Source organism: Callospermophilus lateralis, chromosome 5 (genome assembly GCF_048772815.1).
Source record: "Callospermophilus lateralis isolate mCalLat2 chromosome 5, mCalLat2.hap1, whole genome shotgun sequence".
NCBI lineage: Eukaryota > Metazoa > Chordata > Mammalia > Rodentia > Sciuridae > Callospermophilus > Callospermophilus lateralis.
In genome coordinates, this window is record NC_135309.1 from 144,545,890 (window position 1) to 144,570,293 (window position 24,404).

Here is a 24,404-nt window from a genome sequence, read left to right on the forward strand (position 1 = left end):
TCCAAATTCTTTGAGTCTTTTCTTAAAAGTACAATTCACATCAGAGCAGTTGACCTGATATTTCAATAAATCACAACTTGAGAAGAAACTCAAAGGCTTTCCACTCATTTCCTTAGATAAGTCCTTATAATTTATTGCCATTGGTCTGAAAAACATCTGATAAAGAGTTGTGATTTTAACAGTAGTGGAAATAGGGAAGTGAGTGGTCCACAATCAACTCGAGATTATCCCCTATCTCATCTGCATCTAGATAAAAGGAGTTGGAGGCATGTGTGACCAATTAGTGGAGGAGTTTCTGACTCAGGGCTAGACAGGTGGTATTTTAAAATACACGAAGTCGGCAACCAATTATATGCTCAGTTTAGCTTCATTTCTCAGAACACACCAAAGTACGGGCAACACTTGTGTCTGATTTCCTCTTGGTGAAGACCCTTTGAAAATCCTGTCACAGATAGGTGGTCAGCTAATTAAAGAAGGGCGGAGCTTGTTCTGTGCATTCAGTAAGTATCTACCTTCTGATTTAGGCATGAAGAGAGATCACTAGCCTTACTTTTAAAAGGGAAGTAGACAAGAGACCGCACATTTTTAGAACCAGTCTTCATCAAATGGGATAATTTCAGTGAAAAAGCAGAGTGATCAAGAAGGAAGGAAAAAACTTCTGATCGTAGTTGATTAGGAGGAAGAAACAAATTAAAATGGGCGTTCTCGCAACGCAGCGAAATAAAGGATTAGGACCATTTCCTTCTGAAACTTTAAGAGCAAAAGGGAAGTTGCCAGTGGCCTCCGCCTTTGGCGGGTCCCTCCTCCTCCCCGGCCGCACGCGCGGCGGGGTTCAGCACCTCGGAAAGCGCCCCCTCTCTTGGCGTAGGGGGTTACGCATGCTCCTTGGGGCCGGCTGCCGCGGCTTTGTTGGTGCGAATATAACTCGGGTAAGCAACTCTGGTAACTCACTGGGAATTACCGATAGCGGATACAACACCTACAGACCTCCAAGCAGTAAGAGGGAGGTAGACGTGACTTCACGTTCTCTACTTTTCCTTAAAAGGACCGTAACTTCGTCCGAGCAGCGGAGAAAACCAACAAAGGTATTGGAAAGAAAAGGAACCGGCCCGGAATCGCGCTCCTGAGCAGCCAGAAGGGTTTTGCGCCAGTGCCCAAGTGACAGTGGCAAAGGAGGAGGAAAGTCTCAGGTGCGTACTAGGGACTCGGGAAACTCCAACCTTAGACCGAGAAACCTTGGACGCAGGTCGCTTTCCTGGAGAGCTGCGTTCCTCTTTGGAGCATCTAAAGCAGATGCTGAGCTCAACTCCTGTGCCCAGAGCTGCTCGTCGCGCGCACCGGACGCCATCGGCAACTAGTTGGTAGGCTCTATCTTCAGCGGCTCTTTTGAAAGCTCCCGCGCACACCTCGCCTGTTTGCCTGGGGGATCACACCACTGGCGAACCGTGCTTCCTTAGTTCTTATGCATCGGAATATGAACTAGGGGTATCTGCTCTTACAGGTGGTTGAAACAATCACGACAGCCACCATGAATAAGGCGGCTGGAGGTGACGAGCTCGCAGAACTCTTCAGTCTGATCCCAGGCCTCCTGGAGGCGGCCAACACGAGTGGCAACGCCTCGCTGCAGCTTCAGGATTTGTGGGAGCTGGGGCTGGACTTGCCGGACGGAGCGGCGCCAGGGTATCCACCCAGCAGCAGTGGGGCAGAGAGCTCCGATGCAGAGGCCCGGGTACGGATCCTCATCAGTGCGGTGTATTGGGTGGTTTGCGCACTGGGGCTGGCGGGCAACCTCCTTGTGCTCTACCTGATGAAGAGCAAACAGGGCTGGCGCAAATCCTCAATCAACCTCTTCGTTACCAACCTGGCGCTGACGGACTTTCAATTCGTGCTCACTCTGCCCTTCTGGGCAGTGGAGAACGCGCTGGACTTCAAGTGGCCCTTCGGTAAGGCCATGTGTAAGATCGTGTCTATTGTCACCTCCATGAACATGTATGCCAGCGTCTTCTTCCTCACTGCCATGAGTGTGGCACGCTACCATTCTGTGGCATCATCCCTTAAGAGCCATCGGACCCGAGGGCACGGCCATGGCAACTGTTGTGGCCAGAGCCTGGGAGACAGCTGCTGCTTCTCAGCCAAAGCTCTGTGTGTGTTGATCTGGGCTTCGGCTGCTCTGGCCTCGCTGCCCAATGCCATTTTCTCCACCACCATCAAGGTGATGGGTGAGGAGCTGTGCCTGGTGCGCTTCCCTGACAAGTTGCTGGGTGGCGACAGGCAGTTTTGGCTTGGCCTGTACCATTTGCAGAAAGTGCTGCTAGGCTTTGTGCTGCCCCTAGGCATCATCAGCCTGTGCTACCTGCTGCTGGTGCGCTTCATCTCAGACCGCTGCGTGGTGGGGACCGAAGTAGGGACAGCAGCTGCTGGGGGAAGCCTGTCTGGAGCTAGCGCTAGGAGACGGTCCAAGGTCACCAAATCAGTGACCATTGTGGTCTTATCTTTCTTTCTGTGTTGGCTGCCTAACCAAGCGCTCACCACATGGAGTATCCTCATCAAGTTCAACGCGGTACCCTTCAGCCAGGAGTATTTCTTGTGCCAGGTGTACGCGTTCCCGGTGAGCGTGTGTCTGGCGCATTCCAACAGCTGCCTCAACCCAATACTCTACTGCCTAGTGCGCCGCGAGTTCCGCAAGGCGCTCAAGAACTTGCTGTGGCGTATCACGTCGCCTTCGCTCACCAGCATGCGCCCTTTCACAGCTACCACTAAGCCAGAGCCAGAGGATCACCGGCTGCAGGCTCTGGCGCCACTCCACGCAGCTGCTGAACCTGATGTGCTCTACTATCCGCCTGGTGTAGTGGTCTACAGTGGGGGACGCTACGACCTGCTGCCCAGCAGCTCAGCCTACTGATAAGACTCGTGGTACATGTGGTACAGCAAGGATGCCTTGGGGCAGGAAACAAGGGAATCCTTTACTGGAGGAAAAGCGGAGGGACTCTGAATAAAGAATTAGGTGGAAAAGGGATGTGGAGACCTGTGGAGCAGCGGCCAGTGGAAAAGCTGGAGGCACTTCTGTGGAGAAATGTGAAATCAGGTGAAGAAAGGAAGCAGGCAAAGGAGTGACGATCAGCCCTCTGGACCGGAGCTCCAGGCTTGGCTCCCCTCCTACCCCAATGCAGAGTCCTCTCCTAATGCTGCTCACGTTGTACAGAGTGTGGGTGCCCAGAAGTAGAGAGGCAACAAGGAAGTAGAGAAATTGGGGCAATAGGGAGTGAGGATCAGTCAAATCATGTGCGAATAACTGGGCACTTATTTCAGCTATTTTATGACATTCTTGATGGGGCCCTTAAGGTGCATGTAGCCAGGAGAGCCACCCAGGAAACTTTTGTTTTGAGCTCTGATTCTTGAGACCGCAAAGGCTTACTTGCTGTGTGGCTGCCCTGGGAGCCTTGAGTTTGGAGAAAGAAACCTTTTCCGAGTTGAGGAAATCGAGTGACCCTGTTGACCCTTCCCAGGAGAAATGGTGAGGGAAAGGCACTCCAGGGCAGCCAGACAGAGCAAGCAGGCTCAAGCTGAGCCTTGCTGGAAGGGGCTGACTTCTGTGATCAGATGTCACAAGAGGCAAAACACCTGTCCTCAGTATAGATGAAAGATCCACTGGAGAGTGTGGATCTTTGCTCTGTGGGAAACAGCAGTGCAACTGGAAGAGCTGAAAAGGGAAATTTATTTAGTCTACAGACCGTGAAGGAAAAGGGGAACTCAAATTCAGCATTCCCTGGAAAGCCTAATTCCCTGGGTGCTCTAGTTTCTCTGGAGAACATGCTGGGTTTCTGGAGACATCCTTCTCTCTAGTCAGTCACTGCAGGTGAGCTGGACTCAGGAGCATCTTGAAAAGCCCTCCTGGTATCTAGGGTTGAGGGGAGGGTTCTACAGCCCTTCCTTCCTCACTCTGGGAATTGGAATGCCACGTTGATGGAGACTCTGGATCAGGAAGTAGAGGGATGATTCAGATTTCATGTTGGATTAAAAGAGCAAGAAATGCTGTAGAAATGTGCAGGCAGGGCTTACTGCAGACCAGATGCTAGATTCCTAGAAGCTGGTGTTGGATCATTCAAGAGAATGTGTGGGATGGGAACGAGAATGGGAGACCAAAGTAAAATCTTTATCCTAAAGGAACAAGTGGATTGAAGAGGCTGCTCTGAGGGGCTTATCATAATTTCAGGTGTGAGATTATTTATTGCTCACAGCATTCACATGAGAAGGTAAGATATAGGAGATTACCTTAACAACGTGCATTTATTTTAAAGAGTGTATTGCTCATTGAGCATGCATGATAAATTCTTTCTCAACTTCCAGACAGTCAGTGGGGCTGTCTCTGAGGAGCAACTTTTGTTGCTCATGGCAACTCTGTTACTGTAGCAGTTTAAGATGCTAAAATCCTCACAGTGTCTTTTCTTGAGGCTATTCTGAGAACTGAAATCAACAATCAGTCTACCTGCCCATTTGCTGGGACTGAGAGAGGTGCTACTGTATTTTGGCAAGTTGTTTTGGGATCAAGAAGCTGTTAATGCAAGCACCTCCTGGGATGGTCATTCTAATACAATAAATAATCATTAGAAAAACATGTCTGTTTAAATAGCCTCTTCAATTATAATTTTGTTGAAAAATTCCTATAGTGTGTGGAATTTAAGGCTTAAATATGAGATCATCCCTTTTCCCACTTTCTTTAACACAACACAGTGGAATTGCTAAATATTCATATACTTTGCCACAAAAACCAAAACTGCCCATCTCAATTCTGAGAAGTATTACGAAGTTAACTCTTTTTGAATACAGAATGGTTCTTCTGTTTCAAAGCAATTAAATAAACTTTTGTTCTTTAGAAAAAGGATCTATCAATAATAGTATGGGATAGTAATCAGGCTAAAAAGGTTGAAACAGAAGCTCCCTTCATCTCTAAAATACAAATACAGGGAAAAATCAATGTAGGAAATGATAAATAGTAGCATAGACATGCACAACACTGATTTTAGACTCTTACTGAAAGATTCTTATTATAGTAAGTTAATATTATAGTTTTGACAATAAAATTATGTGTGGGTAGCTTATAATTCTCAGGAAAATACATTAAAGAGTGTGCTTCTACTGCTGTGGAGACTAGAAAAAGAGAAGAAAAGGGACGAGAGGGCAAGGTCTTCATGAAAAATTCTGTAACCACTGTCACCTGTCCAAACCCAAAGCTGAAGGCTTCTAAGAAAATGGCAGAAGGAACCAAAGACCATGACTTCTTTCCACATAAGGACACAAGAGTGGACAAGGAAGTGGTCAAATCCATTGAAATCTACAGTGACTCTGTGTTGGGGGCTGAGCTCATGCACATGAACAGACACTTTTCCAACTTCTACATTCAGAAGGACAGACAGCCAGTGATATGATATATTTAATTGGAGGTCCCTGTAAGGCTAAAACAAAGTGCAGTGGGAAAAGGAGGGGAGGGTCAGAGACTTCTTGGTCAAAATAGTATTTGAGATGGGCCTGGAAATATGGGTATAATTTAGGCAGAATGAGGGGGAGGTTGAGAAGGTAGATGGGACATGTGAGGCTGAGGAAGAGTGGTGACCAAAGACTTCAAGGTCAAAATGTCAGATGATGGATTAGGGAAGCAGGTAGCAAAGCAGTGTAGCTTCCCTTTCTCCTATGAGACTTCCTGGGATCTCTATTTAAAATATATGTCTCTGTGCATGTATTTGCTTGGGAAGAGAATTATTTTTTGGCTAGACCATGTCATCAGTGATTTGAGAATAAATACTTGGGTTCCCAAGGATTAAAGACTTTTTAAAATTGGCTTCTATCCACTCATTCAAACCTTGATGGATTTGAGTTCAATGAATAAAATTTCAATATTGTGTGTGTGTGTGTGTGTGTGTGTGTGTGTGTGTGTGTGTGTGTAAGACAGAGAAAGAGAGAAGGAGACAGGGAGAATACCACCATTTGCTATGGCTCCATTCCTCAGCCCAATAGCCTATCTAATGTTCCAAACATTGAGGTTTGATCTAGTAACTTCACTTGTAATCAAAACCCTGCCCTATGGTTGGGTAGTGCTGGCTACGTTTCATTTCTTTAAGGGTCCAGGTAAAATAACTCTTGGCTACAGGCCATCTTCCTAGCTTACCCATCCATTTGTCTCCAAATCTTTAAAATACCAGAAAAGTCCTTGAAGAAATAGTCAAGGAATACACGGTACCCTGAAGATTTTTTTAACTTAAACTTTCCAGAGGCCAGTAAAATGTAAGGAAGACAAGAGAGGCATCTTGATACTGTTTGTAATGCTGACGTGTTTGACATGTGTCCTCTGAGCACTTGCCCATAATTGTTCCATGCTATGGGATAGGGAGCAGGTGCTTTCTCTAATCACATTTCTAAGTCAGTAATGACCTCCTTCCTCCAGGATGGATGATAGATATGTGGGGAGGAAGATTGGAATAGTTGAGGGTGGCTTTATATGTGCCCCCTAAAAAGAATAAGGTGACTTCATTTGAGAGTGACTGTGTTCCTTGAATGTGGGAGCGGGGCTCCTGATGAAGGGGTATAAAATGAGCAGCACACATGTGGAGAAAATTGAGCAAGGCTTGATAAGTGAGATGTGGTAATACAGCCCACCTAGTGTGGAAAGCACCAGGGATCTGGAGAGAATGAGATGAGTGCAGAACCTGGGGCACCTAACTTCAGATAAGGAAACTGCAAGTCCTACAGGTGAGGGGGGCTGAGCTGTAGGCAGGAAGGAGCAGTTGTTTGACTGCAAGCCCCCTGCGCTCCACTTCTTGTCAACTGCACGAGCGTGCGCATGGACAGACACACATCTAAAATGGCCAGAGTCATATGGAGCAGGGGGTGCTCCAGACATTCTGCTCCAACAACAAGTATGATAGCTGAGAAACAGCAGAGAGCAGGCTCTTTAAACAAAAAGGAGGCAATCAGGAGAACTGCAACAGCAGGGTGGAAGTCCTAGCAGTAGCAGGAAGAAGAGAGTAAATCTGTCTTATCAGGGATTCATGTGCATTTTGAGATTATTGGAAAAATTGGGAAGGGGCAGGGCACTGCCACACAGAATGACGAAGGGCTCACTCTTAGGCTGGTCGTCTCTGGTACTGCACTTCGATCTAAGCAACCAAGGTCTGTGTTTCATCATTAGAGAACCCTATTCTGCCCCTATTCCTCCAGCCATGCCCCAGCAAGGACTGCCCCCACTTCTAGGTTATTTTCCAGCACCTAAGACCCCATGACTCCCCATCCAGATGTCTCTGAGTCTATTTACAAGGCATTGGTGGACCTTTGCTGAGTTCATCCTCCAGAGACAGAGCATACTGCTGAGTTTATGCACCCTTAGGAAGGAGGGGAGGCCGAGAGTGGCTGTTTTTATGAGTGATGGAGGGTGGGGGAGTGAGGATGGCTAGGGATGCGCTAACGCCAGGTGCACACAAGAACTCTTACATGCTATGCAGAGTGGAAGGAGGAGGGAGCAAGGAGGGAGAAGAGGAGGGAGCAAGGAGGGAGAAAAGGAGGGAGAACTAATGGGCTGTGGACCTTGGGCTTCTATTTATCTTTTTGTTCTGGCTCTTGCCAGAGTTAGGAGTAGGTCCATACCCCCTCACACCCCCTACATTTGTGTGAAAGAGGAACCAGTGCCTACCACAACCAACCAGAGCATGCTCCCTCTCTCCGGATTGCTGCCTCCAATGAGTCAACAGTTCACAGTCTTGGACATGCTATTGAAGCCATCCATTCTACTATGCATGAGACAGGCAAAAGCAATACCCAAATCCCAATGTTACATTCTTAAAGACTCATTTCCTTTCTATAAATTTTCCTTTCAGCCCAAAAGGAATTCAATTGAAATTCACCTGGAGCAATGACTGCTTCAGGGAGAAGTGGGAGAGGAACCATGTAATCTTTGTAACTTCTAAGGGTGGGTTGAAAATTCTCTATTCTGTACTGGTCAGGCACATTGGGAGTTGTGTAGGTAGGCACTTAAGACAGGAGCATGCATAGGGATGGGGGATAGAATGATGTGCCCTTAGCTGCATTGATTATAGCTAGATACCATTCATTGAACACCAAATAGTGTCAGCCACCAGGCTGCATGCTATTGTATGGAAACGGACTGTACTGCCACTCATGAGTTTTGTGGCTTCAGATGATTTACAAAATACCTCTTTGCCTGAGTGTTCTTTTTTCTTTTCTTTTCTTTCTTTTTTTTTTTTTTTTTTTTTTGGTACCAGGAATTTAATTGAGGGATGTTTAACCACTTTTACCACTAAGCCATATCCCCAGCCCTTTTAATTTATTTTAGGGTCTCACTAAGTTGCTTAGGGCCTTGCTCAGTTGTTGAGAATATCTTTGAACTTGTGATCCCCCTGCCTCAATCTCATAAACTCCTGGGATTACAGACATGTGCCACCACAAATGACTCAGTTTTCAGTCTGAGTTTCTTTATCTACAAAATGAAGATCAGTAATGATACCCGTCTCAGGGTTACTGGGTTAATAGGGTAAAACAGGATAGTGGTAAGTACACTGTATGTGGTATATACATTATTAATCATCACAATCTCTGAGACAGGAATTATTATCCCAAATGTATAGATGAGCAAGTGTATTTTAGGCAAGTTAAATAGTTTGCCAAGGAGTAGCAAAGTCAAGATTCAAAAACAACCATATCCCATAGTTCATAGTGTTCCTATTAAATAATGCTGTCTCTCCAGGCTGCTCAAACTTCACCACACAGGAGGCAATTGAAGGGGTATGGCTAGAGAAAAACTGCTTAGCTTGGGGGAGAGAAGATCATAGAAGAACCCAGGGACTCTTTCCTAAGAGACTTTCATATCCACTCCACAGGATGAAACAAGGGCACAGACCAAAGAAAAATGCTTTTACTGTGTAATTCAATGAACTGTTTAAAAGTGAAAAATCTTCCAGCATGAGATGTTCAAGCAGGTTGTTAGGGATGTCATAAATCAATGGGAATTAATTATGAGCAAATTAAATATGAATAACTTAATACCATGAAAGAAATCACCAGCAATATTTTGAGTATTTTTGGTTTGATGAAATATCCCCAACCGTACATAGACCACTGTTTTAAAAAATTATATTCTAGGATGAATCTACTCATCGTAGGTAGGTCTATGAGCAAGTGTGTCTTCCTGGGTTTCACCCCAGCCTAACATGCCAGGTGGAAAACGGACCCTGCCCCACCACCCCTTGCACTGACATGCAGTGAGGACGGTGAGCATGGCAGGTGCTCCCAACCACACTTATCCTTGCCATCAGTGCACAGAGGTATAACCCAGACAAAAGATGCCTGAAACACAGGGATGGTTGTGCAGGGGATTTGTGAAACACGAGGAGTGGGCAGATGACCCCAGCAGAAATCACAACACAGAGAATCCAACGGCAGACCCCCAAACATACAGAGCCATGCAAAAAAAAAATGACTTCCTTCATGTGCCGCACTTGTGCACTTGTCTGAGGTTAGGGTCGATGTCTCTTTATTGACTTAATCCACCATGTGTCTTTATTGACTTAATCCACATATCTAACAAAGAGAGCCACAAAGCAACAGCCAATCAGCGCTACTGCAGAGGCCGTAATCACCACCACGATGACACTCCCAGCAGTGTTGACCAGAAATCCAAGGCCACCCCCGACCAGGATCTGAGCCAGCTGCACCATACAGGTGAGGGCGGCACAGTCCACGCCCTTCCCCCGCCCATTGCTGTCTGGGCCTGCTCCAGGGGCCTGCATCTGCAAGGAGAAACACAGGAACAGTGTTTGACCTTCAAGGAGCTGTCACTGTGCTGAGGTCAGCAAACTTTCTCCATAAGGAACCAGATAGTAAATGCCTCTGTGAGTCATAAGGTCCTGGCCGTAAATACTCAGTTTTGGTATTACAGTGCAAAAGCAGCTACCTCCGTAAACAAACTACATCCTAACATAACTTTATAGACATTAGTGTTGGGTTTCATGTCATTTTCTCTTGTCATAAAACACTAGCCTTCTTTGGGATCTTTCTTGAACCATTTAAAAATCTGAAAGGAATTCTTAGCTTAGAGACTGTACAAAAACAGGTAGCAGGCCACCTTTGGCCATCAGGTGCTAATTTGCTAACCCCTGATTTCAGGCCACAAGGAAGCTCCACCCTCCTATCTGATGCTATCCTCCTTACCTGTCACAAAGGTTATAATTCCACCATTAACACATAAGAGGGCTGAGTGCCTAATATAGGCAAAATCATCTCTTCCTCAGAAGTCATACACGTAGTGAGGACTCCATAAATGAAGACTAACTCCCAGTCTTTTTCTCCCCTCATGTTAAAAATACAAACATTTTCAGAATGATGTCTAATCATTCACATACTTAGGGGAAGCAACATCAAAATCAACTCAACCCTTCAGTATATAGCTATTTGTTTAACATAATTGTTGAATTTGTGTTTGGTCTGAATTGATAAATGTTGCCATTTATGGATGTGTGTTCAGTGTTTTTGCAATTTCATGCTGAGATGGATTGGATTCAGTTATCTCCTTAGCTTTTACATCACTGCTCCAGTTAAGGAAGTTTAAGTCTATTTGCATGGAAGAAAAGTTGCACATTTGATACAAAGAGATGGTGGTAATTTTAGAGCAGAAACACCCAACTCAATGTCCTTATAAGGACTGCCCAGGTCTTGCTCTCTGGTCTGAGTTCTGAACCATAGATGGAGGTGGCACCTCTCTCAGGGTATCACTCATGGCTCCAACCTTCTTCCATGCACACTTCCTAAAGTCTGGACTCCCAAAGACAAGCCTTGGAATTTCCTACTCACAATTCCCAAGTCCCAGAAATGCCACCCTGTACTTCTGTAGTGCTTGGGAGCAGAGAGACCCTCACTGTGGACACCAGAAATGCTACAGGCATCCTGGGAAGACCTGTAGGGTGGCTGTAGAAGATCTGGGGTCCTCCTTTCTTGTCTCTTTATGGTTGTGCCCTGGTTTCTTGGCATCACTAAGCCCCCTTTTCCACTTAGAGAAATGAAGGTGATGGTCCTCATTCTACAGCTTACCAGCTGCACCAGGGTTCAGGGTAAGGCGGAAGGGGGCCCTGTGTGGTTGTGACTGATCAGGCATGTAAGTGCTGCTGTTTCAAGAACCCTTGTTTTTCAACTCTGCTTTGCACTTTCCTACTAAATCCCCTCCCCAGCCCCAGTCTTCAGGGGAGTCCCAGTGTTACCTAGGGCAGAGTGTCAATCAGGACATACCTCCTTCTCCTCCTCTCGGTGGTACTCAGCGATGAGGTTAAACGGTACCGTGTACAGGGTGCTGGACATTACCCCAAACAAGGCACAGAGGACCAGCGTAGAATAGACATTGGGAAAGAGTCCTATAAAGCCTGTCCCCAGGCCAAAGAGCAAATAGCCGATGAAATAAAGACCCTTTAATCCAATGTAGGATACCAACACTTTCTGAAAGTCTGTGGGGAGAAGAAAGGGAGAGATTAGAGCTGGCAGTGCCTCACAACATTTAATATTTTCAGACAAGCTTTTCTTTTGAAGATTCACTGTTTCAGGAGCCTTCTTTTGACACTGAGTCAGGAACAACAACAACAAAAAAAAACCTCTTTATCTGTGGGTTGAAAACAGCTGGCTTTTGGAATCAATTTTAAACCCTTTGCATAAAAGACAGCATGAAATTGCCTTGCTTGGCTGGTTTTCTTTTCCATACAGGAGGACCAGGCTCTGTTTAGCAGATAACTAAATAGCAAAAGGATGCAAAAGGGGCGGGGGAAGCCCACCTTGGCTATGGGACCCTCGGACTGCAAGGCATGAAAGAAAAGTGGGGGTTGTTCTGGTTAGAGAGGTCTGGCCCAATAGGATCCAAATGACAATAAATGCTTATCCTGCCCCACCAACTAAAGTCAGGTTGGGGGAAATAAAAGCAAACTGATTTTGCAGAATGATCTAAGTCATTCGCAGCAAAATGCAGTCCAAAGTGTGTCCATTCTCGGCAAACACTTTGTGTGACTTGCCAACCCTTCCAGGCTGATCAGGGGCTCACAGGTCCCCATATCTGGCTCCCTTTCTGTAGACCAGTGTGTTAACTTCTCATTACCTCAGCTTTCTCACCTGAAAAATGGGAATAAAACTCTTTTGTGGAGTTGTCGTCCAGATCAAATCAAATGAAAAGGCTGAAAACACACCTAGCCCAACCTGAACCCATAAAAGATGTCAATTGACAGGGCTATTGCTGTTTCCGCAAACACAGGCTGCGCTGAGGAGACCTGACTCAACATGGTTCCCCTCCCAGCAGGTAAACTTGGCTTGTTCATTCAAGTATAAGGGTAGAGCTAATTACAAAAATTCAGTCTGGAGTGATGCACATGCCTGGAGACCCTGCTACTTGGGAGGCTGAGATGGGAGGATGGTTTGAGCCCAGGAGTTGGAGACCATCCTGGACATCATGGTGAGATCCTGTCTCAAAATATGAACAAGAGCAAAAAGGTTTTTAAAAAGTTGAAATTCTCCTTTAAAATATTTTATACTATTTTTCAGAATAGTAGGAAAAATCTTAAAAATTATCTTCCTTCTTTAATTGGTTGTCTTTAGTTTTTATAAAAAAAGAATTCATTTTTAACAGTTTTATTGGTTTATAGTTTAGAGTTATACATGTTAGTGGGATGATTCACTGCTACATATCCATACATTCACACAGCATAATTGGGCCAATTTCATTCCCCAGAGCCTCCTCTTAATCAGTTATTTGTCATCTATATATTTCTTCCTTGCCTCCTTTCTTTCTTTCTTTCTTTCTTTCATTCATTCGTTCATTCTTTCTTTCATCTAAATGGTTATACATGGCTTCAGAATGCTTTTCGAATCATTGTACACAAATGGAACACAATTTTTAACTTCTCTGGTTGTACCCAAAGTAAGGTCACATCATTTGTGCAATCACACATGTACCTAGGGTAATGATGTTTGTCTCATTCCACTTATCAGAGAAAACATTCGACTTTTGGTCTTTTGGAATTGGCTTACTTCGTTTAGCATGATATTCTCTAATTCCACCCATTTACCTGCAAATGCCATAATTTTATTCTTTTTAATCACTGAGTAATATTCCATTATGTATATATACCACAATTTCTTTATCCATTCATCTATTGAAGGGCATCTGTTAAACCTATTGAAGGTTGGTTTAACAGTTTGGCTATTGTGAATTGTGCTGCTATGAATATTGTTGTGGCTGCATCACTGTAGTATGCTGTTTTTAAGTCCTTTGGGTATAGTATAGAACAAGGAATGGGTTAGCTGGGTCAAATGATAGTTCCATCCCAAGGTTTCTAAGGAATCTCCATTCTGCTTTCCAGATTGGTTGCACCAACTTGCAGTCCCATGTAATCTGTGTATTTCTTATCTCTCCTCTATCTCATTCTACCAGAACACATGACCCGGAGTACGAATTGTAGATATTTGAAATGTGCCTATTCAATAATAAAACTTTCCATTTCTATCCAAATAATCATAATTCATACCTCACAGTCAATAAACATAATTTGTATTATATTTGAATCAATAATAAAGCTGAACATTGTCTCATGCTTTGGATGGTGGACCCAGTCTGGAAGTGACAGGCAGGCACCATGGCTTCCTCTGTTACACTCATCCTACATCAGAGGGCTCTCACTAAAGTTGAGAATGGAGGTGGTGTGAACCTAGGTCAGTTTTATAACAAGACTTGATAAGGCTGTTTGTCAGGAGCTGCCACATAGGAACTGAGTGCCCCTTGTTCTTGAGTGATGAGAATGTGGAGATGTGGCAGGCCAGCCTTGGGCTGTGTGTGTGAACTATGGGCACTGAGCACACAGGGTGGACTGAACCGGCCTTGCCCCTCTGTTTGGGCAGGCCTCACCCTGGTCTTTTCGCTTGCTCTGCCGTGACCTCCACACAGCTCATGAGATGGGCATGGCCTCCCTAGATGACAGTCAGTCTGTTGACAGCCGACTTCACGAAAAAGCTAGACTCAACCCTGTGAAACCTGACCCCTGCCTCATTTGAGTGTGCTTCTTCCCAACAAAAGGGTTCAGCCTGTCTCTTTCCATGGACCCCTCAGGTTGGAGGAGCTGGACTCAAAGAAAAAGGTATTTCTGTGTCTCTGTGTGGTCATTTCGCGCAGCCCAGTTCACCTGGAGTGACCCTGAGTTTTAGTCGTGAGATGCAACAGCTGTTTGCTTGATGACTGCATTTGTGTCAAAAATATAATCTAACTATCTAGCATCTCATCAATACTCAATTCTTTTCCATGTGTGTAGACCAGTCAAGGAGAAGGCAAAGAAGGATAAGGAGATAGTTGGAAACATAAGTAACTTTTAAGTACAAAGACTGAAAGTCTGACAAACAGTGCTTTACTCGTGAAGAGAAATCACTATACTGCAGGACCAAACTTCTTGTCCCCGCCTCTACTGGGTATGATACCTAGGGTAGCCATATCATCACATAGTGTTCTTTAAAGTTAGAGCAGTAGGATTGATTAAAGCACAGCTATGAACGTAGTGGATGATTTAAAAAGATGGCTAGGCCTCGGTACTCAGTATTGCTATTTTAATTGGCGCAAGTGTGCTTGCTATACAAAAGGAGTGTGAGAAAAATATTACCATATTCTTATCACCATAGACCACCCCCACGTCGAAATTGCCCTCAGAACTCCGTCTAGATTGAGAGGGTGGCTCAGAGTCTGATGTTATATGATGAGTTCAAAACAGAGGGTAATTCAGTGTGCTCGGCAGTGAAGGAAATGGCTGATTCTGCCCAGGGGGTTTGAGGTGCAGGAGGAAAACCTTGAATGACTCCATAGAGGAAGTGATATTTAAGGCAGGTATAAACATATAATTAGTAGAAGTATAGGTTCAGGTAAAAGAAATTAGAAGCACTGACAAATACACAGAGACGAAAAAGTCCCTGGGGTGTGTCATTGAGAGTAATCAATTCATGTAGAAGCTAGAGGGGTCGGAGGGTGAGCTGGGCCCATCTGAAATTTTTGAATGCCAAGTTGAGGGACTTGGACTTCACTGGGGTCATGGGGAGAGTCCCTGAGCTGGGCCAGCTGGTATTTTATAAATAAAATTTTGGCTCAAATTTACAGTGATAGGGATATCATAAATTCATACATTAATAAACTTTGGAATACTATTCAAATGATAGTTTTCTTCATACATAAGGCTTTTAATTAGAAAGGGCCTAGAGGGGCTGGGGTTGTGGCTTAGTGGTGGAGCGCTTGCCTAGCACATGTGAGGCACAGGGTTCAATCCTCATCACCACATAAAAATAAATACATAAAACAAAGGCATAAAAATAGTTTTTAAAAAGAAAGGGCCTAAAAATAACATGCTTTTAAATTTTTCAAATGCCATGAAATCATACAGGAAGTCAAACCAGACTGATGGAATTGTACCTAGTGGGAATTCTTTGAGGGGATAAAATGAAAGTTGACACCAAATTAGAACACTAATTACACATAGAAAATTGTGTTCCTCTTACAAGAATGTGGGGGATAGGAAATCACCCCCCACCCATGAAATCACAAAGGAATTCAGATGAATAATTTATTAGGCCCTTTTGACTTATCACTGTCTGATTACATTGTAAGTATTTGAAAGCTTCCACCTGGAATTTCCCTGAGTTCACACACTCACAGGGAAAGAAAAGTGTTTGCTAAAGAAATATAAGCTGCAAGCCACCACTATTTGACTACCTTAAATTTTAAGACAATGAATTTTATGGCTGTTTGATTATTAGTCTTAAAAACTCCTTAATTGTTATATTAGGCCCCCTCTTCCTCATTATGCCAAATTTTTAAGTGATCTTGAATCTGGTTCCCCACTGTGTTATGGTCAACTGAAGGATACGGGGTGGGTTCAACATTTTCCCCTGTAAGAGGCATGATTCAATGACTGAGTGTGTGCCCCTGAGAATGGTAACAGGGGCTCCCCTCATCTCTCTTTCCCTTTCCCTAACCTGGGACACACCTCTGCTGTCCCCTGAGCCTGTCCCAAATCTGGAGCTCTGATTGGAGGTCAGCTTTCCCCCTCACTACCCTGGAGGAACAGAGACGGGTGAGAAGAGCTCTTTGCTATTAGGAGTCAAATTTCCACTCCAGATATTGCAGGCAAGACTTTTCACTTAATTCAGTGTCTACAGAGCTGAAGATTGCCATCTACGTGACCAAAGACAAAGTGAGTCTGTGTCGTACCCTGGAGTTACAGCACATTAGTTTGGACTTATTTAAAATCAGTGACAGAAATCCCTTTGTTCTGTCTTCCAAACTTGGTCCAGAAGCTCAAGATCCAATGGAAAGCTGGAATCTGTTCTCAAAGTTGGGGCAGTGCTCCCGTAGCATAGCACCCTGTACTTCAGAGAGCTGAGGTTATTTTCCACATTGATCATCACCTATCATATTAATCGTCCCTTCTATTTTGTGCATTCTGCAAATCTGACAAGTATTTTATAAAACTCCACTGGTAGAACGTGGACCTCCTGGGAGTCCATGTCTCTCCCATCCAGCATGTTGTCATCTTGTTTGCAACTCCCCTTTATTTTCCAGAAAATCTTGATCAAGAATCCACTGATTCTAAGTACAGAGTAACCACGAAGGGAAACGACACCTGGAATTCCCTATGAACATGGATACTTCATATGCTCCTTGCTAAGGGAACAGTATTTCCTGACCTCCATATATTTGTCAAGAATCTGAAATTTTAAAGAAAATAATAGATACAGAAGTACAAAATCTGAATTTGGCTAAGCCGGAGCCCCTTAGAAGACACCCCCAGGAGAGGGAGACTTACAAGAATACAGTGAAGAAAACACAGAGTTAATGCACAAGCCCCAGCAGCCAACCTCGACCCCTCTTTGGTAGATGAGAAACTCTGTGGAGTTGTGCGCGCTGTAGGGATCCCCGCCATACACGATCTGAAAGAGAAGTGTGGGGCTGTTGAGCTACACATGCAGTGAGATAGGGTCCTCTTCTTATGCATTTTGCTTTTCTACCCCTGCCCAAATGACATGACCCAGTCCAGGGGGTCCTTCCTAGGGCACAGAGTGCATTCTATCACAACCAAGTCAGATCCCATCACACCTTCCTTCAAGGACCTTCAGAAAGTCTAACACTTATGCATCCTGTCTAAACAACAATCCCCTACATCTTAACACCCTTGCACATCTGGCCCCAACCTGACTTAGGCAACCCTGACACCCAACCTTGCCATTGGCTATTCCTGCTCCGAGGGCTTCCTTTCCCTCCTCTGTCTCTGGAACTCCTACTCCTCTTCCAAGGCCCAGATCATATTGTGCCTTCTTTATGAAATTGGCCATGATCTCTCCAGCTGACACTTTGGTTTTCCCTGGTATTGGATCAAATGCTAGTAGGTCTCATGGTGTCTTCTAGAGTCAGTAGCTGCTGCTTCCTTGTCTGAAAGCCAACTCCTGGAAGGTACTCTTTCCTGTACTCTTACTCTTGGCTAATGCAGAGAAAGTTCAACAACTGCTGACTGAAGAGTTGATGTGGGTCAATGAGTGTGTGCATGGACATGTTCATTACCTGGCCCATGAAATCTGTGAAGAAGAGCATGTTGGACAGGAAGGCAGTCCATCCAATGAGGTGGCTGATGCAGAGGAAGCGGTAGTGGGGTGGCATGCTCGCCAGTGCCCTCAGGAGTGACTTCATGGTCATTGCCCTCCGAGTCTGGAATGACACAATGAAGCAGAGGTGTGACCTTCAGTGAGAAACCCAGCCAGCTGCAGAAGCCAGGGCACACACCATCTCACATGTCTCTCACTTGGCCATCACACAGGGTTACTTTTTCTGGGAATAACATCTACATTTCCTTGGAATAGATGCATAGACATTGTTCTATTAAGTATGAGTGACTACTTAGCATTTTTCTGGCCCCAAATAAGACTTTTGTGCCCTAAGAGAGTGGGAATGGTACCAGCTAGGGGCCAAGGCAAAAGAGATATCTAGAATCCTATCTTTGAATCATGCTGGCTGTAAGAGCACAAAGTTAACAGATCTAACCAGCCCTTAGATGATGGGAATTCTTAGATTTCTTGACTCTGAGAGCATTGTAGGACACACCTAAGATGGCCTTCAGTCTGTCTGTTCTCTGATGTTATCCTATGATTATGGTGTTGCATGCCGAAGGGATTTTGTAGATATAATCTAAGCTTACTAATCAGTTGACTTTGAGTTGATCAAAAGAGAGACTACCTGGGTGTCCCTGGTTGAATCATATGAACCCTTGGATAGCAGAGTTTTCTTCGGCTGATAGCAGAAGGGGAAATCAGAACGATTTGAAGCACAAGAATCACTGGCTTTGAAGGTGCCACATGCTAAGGACCTGTGAGTGGCCTTGAGGGGTTCAGAGCAACTTATGGCCAATAATTGGGAGGAAAATATGGACCTCCGTCCTATAACACACAGAGCCGGATTCTGGTTGGGCATGGTGGTGCACACCTATAATCCCAGAAACTTGGGTTGTTGGGGAGGAAGATCACAAGTTCAAGGCCAGCCTTGACAACTGAAGGAGAACCTGCCCCAAAATAAAAAAATAGAAAGGACTAGGGGTCTATCTCAGGTAAAGCACCCTGGGTTTAATTCCTCATACAGACAAGACAAAACAAAACAAAAAAAAACACTCTGGACTCTACAAACAGCCTGAAGCCTGAATGAACTCGAAGATCAAATGAGGTCATGGCTCTGCTGACAGCTTGATTTCAGTCTTCTGAGACCTGAGCACAGGGCCCAGAAGAGCTCACCCAGTCTCTGACCAAGGGAGCTGTGAGATGACTAATAGATGCTGTTTTGAGTGGCTAGGTTGTAGTGATTTTTAAATGCAACAATAGCAAACGAATCCAGTCAGCTCCCTGGTCTTGGCCAGCTGCCTTATCTTGGATCATTTCTCTGGATGCTGCCAATAGTGGACACATGTGAATGAACGTTATGTTGAGTTGAAATGGGAACAATGTAGAAAAGTGTGAATACACAAAAGCATATAAGTGATGAATATATTTGCCCTAAAACTCTTCAATTTAGATTTAGATTGGGTTAAGACCAGAGGCTACAATTATTTGGGGGTTTCGGAAAACTTGAGAGATTGAGACAATTTAAACTGGACATAAACTGTTTTGAAATGCAAAGAATGAAATAGTCTTTAACATCTTGTCTTAGAAGAATGAAACCTCAAGAATATTATTCAGCTGCCCTGCTGACAGAATCAAAACATCAACTGTGGTAGAGTGATTGGTCTTTCTTGGCAGATTTTCATTTATTAGAATCTTGACATTAAAAGATAGAGTCCTAGTTAGTCAATCGCCTGAGAGACAGTGTCCTGAGATTTTTTATTTAACTATAATTACATTTGGTTCATAACTTTTCACCTTAAATGATAATGATTTTGGTTTCTTTGTTGTAGAAATTCAGATTTACCCACTTAAGTTTTGTTGTACAAATTGCTGTTTTAAAATCCATCAATCTTACAGTATTTAACCACTGACTATGACTGTACTGATGTTTCTTATACTTAATTCCTATTAAAAACATAGATATTTCCTTGGAATTAGGAAAAATAACTGTTTTCTGCACATAGAATATAGTACCTGTCAAAATGAGTAGTGATTGTAACACAAATGTACTTCAAAATTGCTGTATATCCCACACCCACAGGAAAATAAGTAGCTAAAGATGTTGCCCAGAGAGCAACAGCCTGGTTTTCATGCTTCAAACAAAGTAATTTGTCTCCACTTTCCTCCCCCTCTTTCCAAAATTGCATAGTGGAGAAAGTGAATCTGGCAGATAAGTATTCAACCTCCTTCTAAATATTAATTTATGCTTCTGCCTTTAATGCATTTTTCAGCCCGTTTTCATTATTCACCTAGTTTTCCTTTTTTTCCAAAAATAAATATGAGGTTTTGAATTGTGCCTAGTGTTTTTGCAAAAGCTTGGAATGTAAATATTCAAAGCTCCTTTGGGTATTTTAACTCAGAATGGAAATCCAGCTGGCACCTTATCCCTGACTCATCAATTCCCTTTGAAAAGATCTTTCAATGATTCTGAGCCCCTGGGAGTCATTTTGCTGCATACACTCTGCACCACAGTCAACTGGAGGGTGATGGATTTATAATGAACAAAGCACAGTTATCAGGGGCGAGAGAACTCCACAAAAGTACATTCAAAAGGAGACTACTCAAATATTGACAACAACAACTTTTGGGGGCATGGAGAAGGATTTTATGGGATCCAGGTTAAACTCTGAAATAATTCAGGCCTCTTGCCACTAAAAAGACAAATCCCAGTTCTCAAATCACTCAGCCACTCTCATTTTGAAAACAATGACGCCCTTGGCCTTAGTGCAGGGCCCTGGCACAGTGCAGACGCCACAGCTTAGCTAGAGACCTCCCAAGATGTGCATTTGGAAGAAAAGGGCCATATGCATGGCTTTGAGCCTAAGCTATGTTATTCTAATTTTTATTCTTATTTTGTTACTTAAACCAAATGACAAAAACTTGCAAAGCCTTCAATGTTGTATATGTGGCACATATAAGACAGTCCATTGTATTTTTTTCTTATTGCTTATTTTTTAATTAACAAAAAGTACATATACTGATGATATAGTATATGATGTTTTGAAATATGAGTACATTGTGGAGTGGCTAATGTGGCCAATTAACATTGAATTACCTCACATTTATTAATTGTTTGTAGTGAGGACTCTTAAATTATACTCTGTCAGCAAGTTTTGAATATACAGTACATTAAGTATACACCACATATAGTCACCATGTTGTATAATAGACCCTTTGTACTAATATCTCCTGTTGAACTGAAATTTTGTGTCCTTTGACCAACAACTCTCCAGTGATAGTTATATTTGATGTGATTCTTTTTTTGCTAATGCAAAGAGTTCCTTGCTTCTCAGTAGACTTCTTTTTTAAAAAGAATTTTTAGTTGCAGATGGACACAATGTCTTTATTCATTTATTTTTATGTGGTGCTGAGGATCGAACCCAGCGCCTCACTTTGTGTGAAGTGAGTGCTCTACTACTGAGCTACAGCCCCAGCTCCTCACAACAGCTTCTGAATGGAAGTGTGCTGGGTGACTTTTTGAGAGGGAGCCACAATCTATCAAGGACATCAAAAAGGCAGATAATCTGCAGGGCTCATGCCTATAATCTCAGCCACTCTGGAGGCCAAGGCAGGAGGATCACAAGTTAGATACCAGCCTGGACAACATAGCAAGAAAATAAAAAAAGGCCTAGGGATGAAACTCACTGGTAGAAGAGTTGCCTAGCATGCCCAAGGCCCTGGGTTCAAACCCCAGTACCACACACACACACACACACACACACACACACACACACGCCCCAGATAATCTATTAGAGTAATATTTACATATCATTAGTAAATAAAATTTATTTTATTCCTTAAACCATGACATTATTTTTTTCTTTATTTTCATTACTTTTTATGTCCACTACAGAAATTCTGGAGATGCTGCAGGGTTTTCAAAAATAAAATGAAAGCCAGGTTTTAGTTCATCACTCAGAAAAAGATAACTGTTAATAAACATTTTGGGTATATTTCCTTTCCATTTTTTCTCCATTTGTGTATAACTTTTTCCCAGAACATAGATTAATTTATGTAAATATGTGTTTTTTACCTGATAAATTGTGTTTTACAGAAATCTTCAAACACATACACAGTTTTTAATGATCTCAATCATATGTCCCATCAGATGGATGTTCCAAGATTTCCCCATTGGCGGGGCAGAATCTCACAGCAAGGAAGCTCTAGTATCACTAGTGACCTTAGAGATCTGATTTGTTAGTGAAGGAAGCCAGGGGAAGTATTCTTCCCCAGGTAGCCTGCTGCAGAGGTTAGGCTAGAATCTCAGGAGACCTACGTGATCGTATTTTCTCTATTTGCTGTGTGATCAAGATAAAATGAAGGCTTCCTCTCAGAGACCTCCTTGTTATCCTTGAGCTACATTATCAAACGAAGGGCAGATTATTCTCTTCCATTGTATTGTCAGATGGCATGATGAAAACAGGACAATGCGTTGCAGGAACTGAACTATGTGGGAGCAATATTCATGTAGCTTCTGTTCAGCAGACCCTACTGCAGTAAGCATTTTGTCAATCTAAACACAAGCAATGTTAATGTTTACTTTTGCATAAATTTTGAAGAAATGCCAAGTGAATGAATAGAGCAAGTAATAAACAATATAAGAGAAAAAACTCAACCTTAAAAATAATTCATAGATTCTTATAACTAGCAGCTAAGACATATTGCTTTTATTCTAGACATAATTAAACAAACTGAAGTAAGGTTTTCTTTTCACTATAAGCAGCAAAAATACTTTCTTAAAATATCATTGCAAACAACAACAAAAAAAAACAGTTTAGGAATTTTATAAACCACTTAGCTAAATGCAATGTAGTATCCTAGATTGGATCCTGGAAGAGAAAAACAACATTAGTGGAAAAACAGATACAAATCCAAATAAATCAGCTGCTTATTTCTAGTGTTGTACCAATGTTAATTTCTTAGTTTTGACAACTATGCATAGTTAATTAAGATGTTAATAATAGGGGAAAGCTGGTGAAATATACACAAGTACTCTGTATTATCTTTTCAACTTTTAAAAAATCTAAAATTATTAAAAAATTAGGCATTTATTTAAAAAATTAAAACAACACATAGTCATGCTTTGCTAAACAAACTCTGTGGGGCAAGGACAGAGTTTATCTTGATATCTACAGTCTTCTCTTGCTCAGCATTGGGTCTAGCATGGTAAGGAATAATTGCTGAATGAATAAAGAAATGAATGAATGAATAAACTGTTTACACAGGATTACTCTAATAATTCTTATTTGTCAAAAATCCCAGCAACAACTCTATGACACATAATTGCTTTTGTTGTATTCATTCAACAAACCACTTAATGAACTGTTTGTTGCTTCCTGTAGTCCAGGCACTGAGGTAAATGTCAGGGTTAAGAAGGAAATTCCCTCATCATCAATAGGGGAGACACAGACAAGTTAGTAAACAGGCACACAAGGTGAAAAGATTCCAGGAGAAAATCAAATATCATAATACCGGAGTCAAAAGGAAAAGCTTGCACACGGGTTGGGAAGTAAAAGAGTCTTCAGAAATGAGTAGGGGTCCCCAGGAAGTCAAGACACGGGAGGCCTAAATATAACAAAACTGCATTCCTTTGAAAACATTTGGTAGCCAACTCTTTTAATTATTAAAAAGACACTTCCCAAATTCTTTCTGCCCCAGCACAGAAAACTTGCTTGGATTTTAATTCTGAACCTGTGGTGCTTTAAAAAAGAAAGCAAATGTGTGTAACAATTACTATTTGTAAACCACCAGGGTAGATGTTTGCATTTAATTCTAATAAGGGACATAGCAATTATCTTCAATTAATAGATTGAAAAAAAAAATCTGAGCTCCATGGGTTAAAGTACCTGCACAGGGACCAGGCTGAGGAGATGGTAAGTTGTCAAGACTAATAATTGACCCTAGAACCTGCTCTTCTTTTCTGATAAGCAATATAATTTCAACAGTGCAGATGGTTTCCCAGTGACAGTGATAGTCCCCATCCTACTTGCAGCTTCTTATGGCCATGTGACAAAGTTCTGGCCAATTATTTAAGTATGTAGGCAGAAGTTCGCAACTTTCCTGCTGATAGAAATATAACAGTGATAACTAGAAAAGCTATCTTGGACCTCAAAACTAAGACACCATGTTCAAATTGCAGAGCAACAAAATAGAAAGCAGTCCATATTCCTTGTAGAATTTTATATCCATCCAGAATCATCTGTTTGGTCTTTTATAAGAAAGAAAATGAATCTACATTTTTTTTTTTTGGTACTGAAGATTGAATCCAGTGGTGCTCTACCACTGAACTACATCCCCAGCCCTTTTTATTTTGAGATAGTGTTTCACTAAGTTGTTGAGGCTGTACTTGGATTTGTGATCCTCCTGCCTTAGCCTTACAAGTAGCTAGGATTACAGGTGTGTGCACCACCATGCCAAGCTGAATTTATAATTTATACAATCCCTTGTTATTTGGGATCTCCTATACCTTAACTCAGCTAAGATCCATGATTGAGACTTGATGCTTCCAAAGTCCTTGCCCCATTCATTGGTTGACACTTTTGGTCATTCCTAGAAACTTTTATTTCTACTCTCCTTAATGTCTCCCCCCCTCTTTTTTTTTACTAAGTTTTCTCTCAAACCCCTTTGCAACTTGTCTTTCAAACTATAAATCTCCTAAACTGATATCTTAAAATTCCTCACAAGCTCCTTACTGCCAAATC

At 42.8% G+C, this 24,404-nt stretch overlaps 2 protein-coding genes across 2 annotated transcripts in view; one reads left to right on the forward strand and one right to left on the reverse strand.

The window, feature by feature from the left end:
* Window positions 1–1,528: 1,528 nt before the first annotated feature.
* Window positions 1,529–2,902, forward strand: Rxfp3 (relaxin family peptide receptor 3). The gene has a single exon (XM_076856182.1). The coding sequence runs from the start codon at window positions 1,529–1,531 to the stop codon at window positions 2,900–2,902; it is 1,374 nt and encodes a 457-aa protein (XP_076712297.1).
* Window positions 2,903–9,572: 6,670 nt separating this feature from the next.
* The window catches only part of Slc45a2 (solute carrier family 45 member 2), a 40,323-nt gene continuing 25,491 nt past the window's right edge, over window positions 9,573–24,404 (reverse strand). The window contains exons 4-7 of the mRNA XM_076856183.1: window positions 17,621–17,764; window positions 16,869–16,992; window positions 11,287–11,498; window positions 9,573–9,794 (exon numbers count right to left, since the gene is read on the reverse strand). Coding sequence (XP_076712298.1) covers window positions 9,573–9,794; window positions 11,287–11,498; window positions 16,869–16,992; window positions 17,621–17,764 — 702 coding nt within the window. The remainder of the gene's footprint in view (window positions 9,795–11,286; window positions 11,499–16,868; window positions 16,993–17,620; window positions 17,765–24,404) is intronic.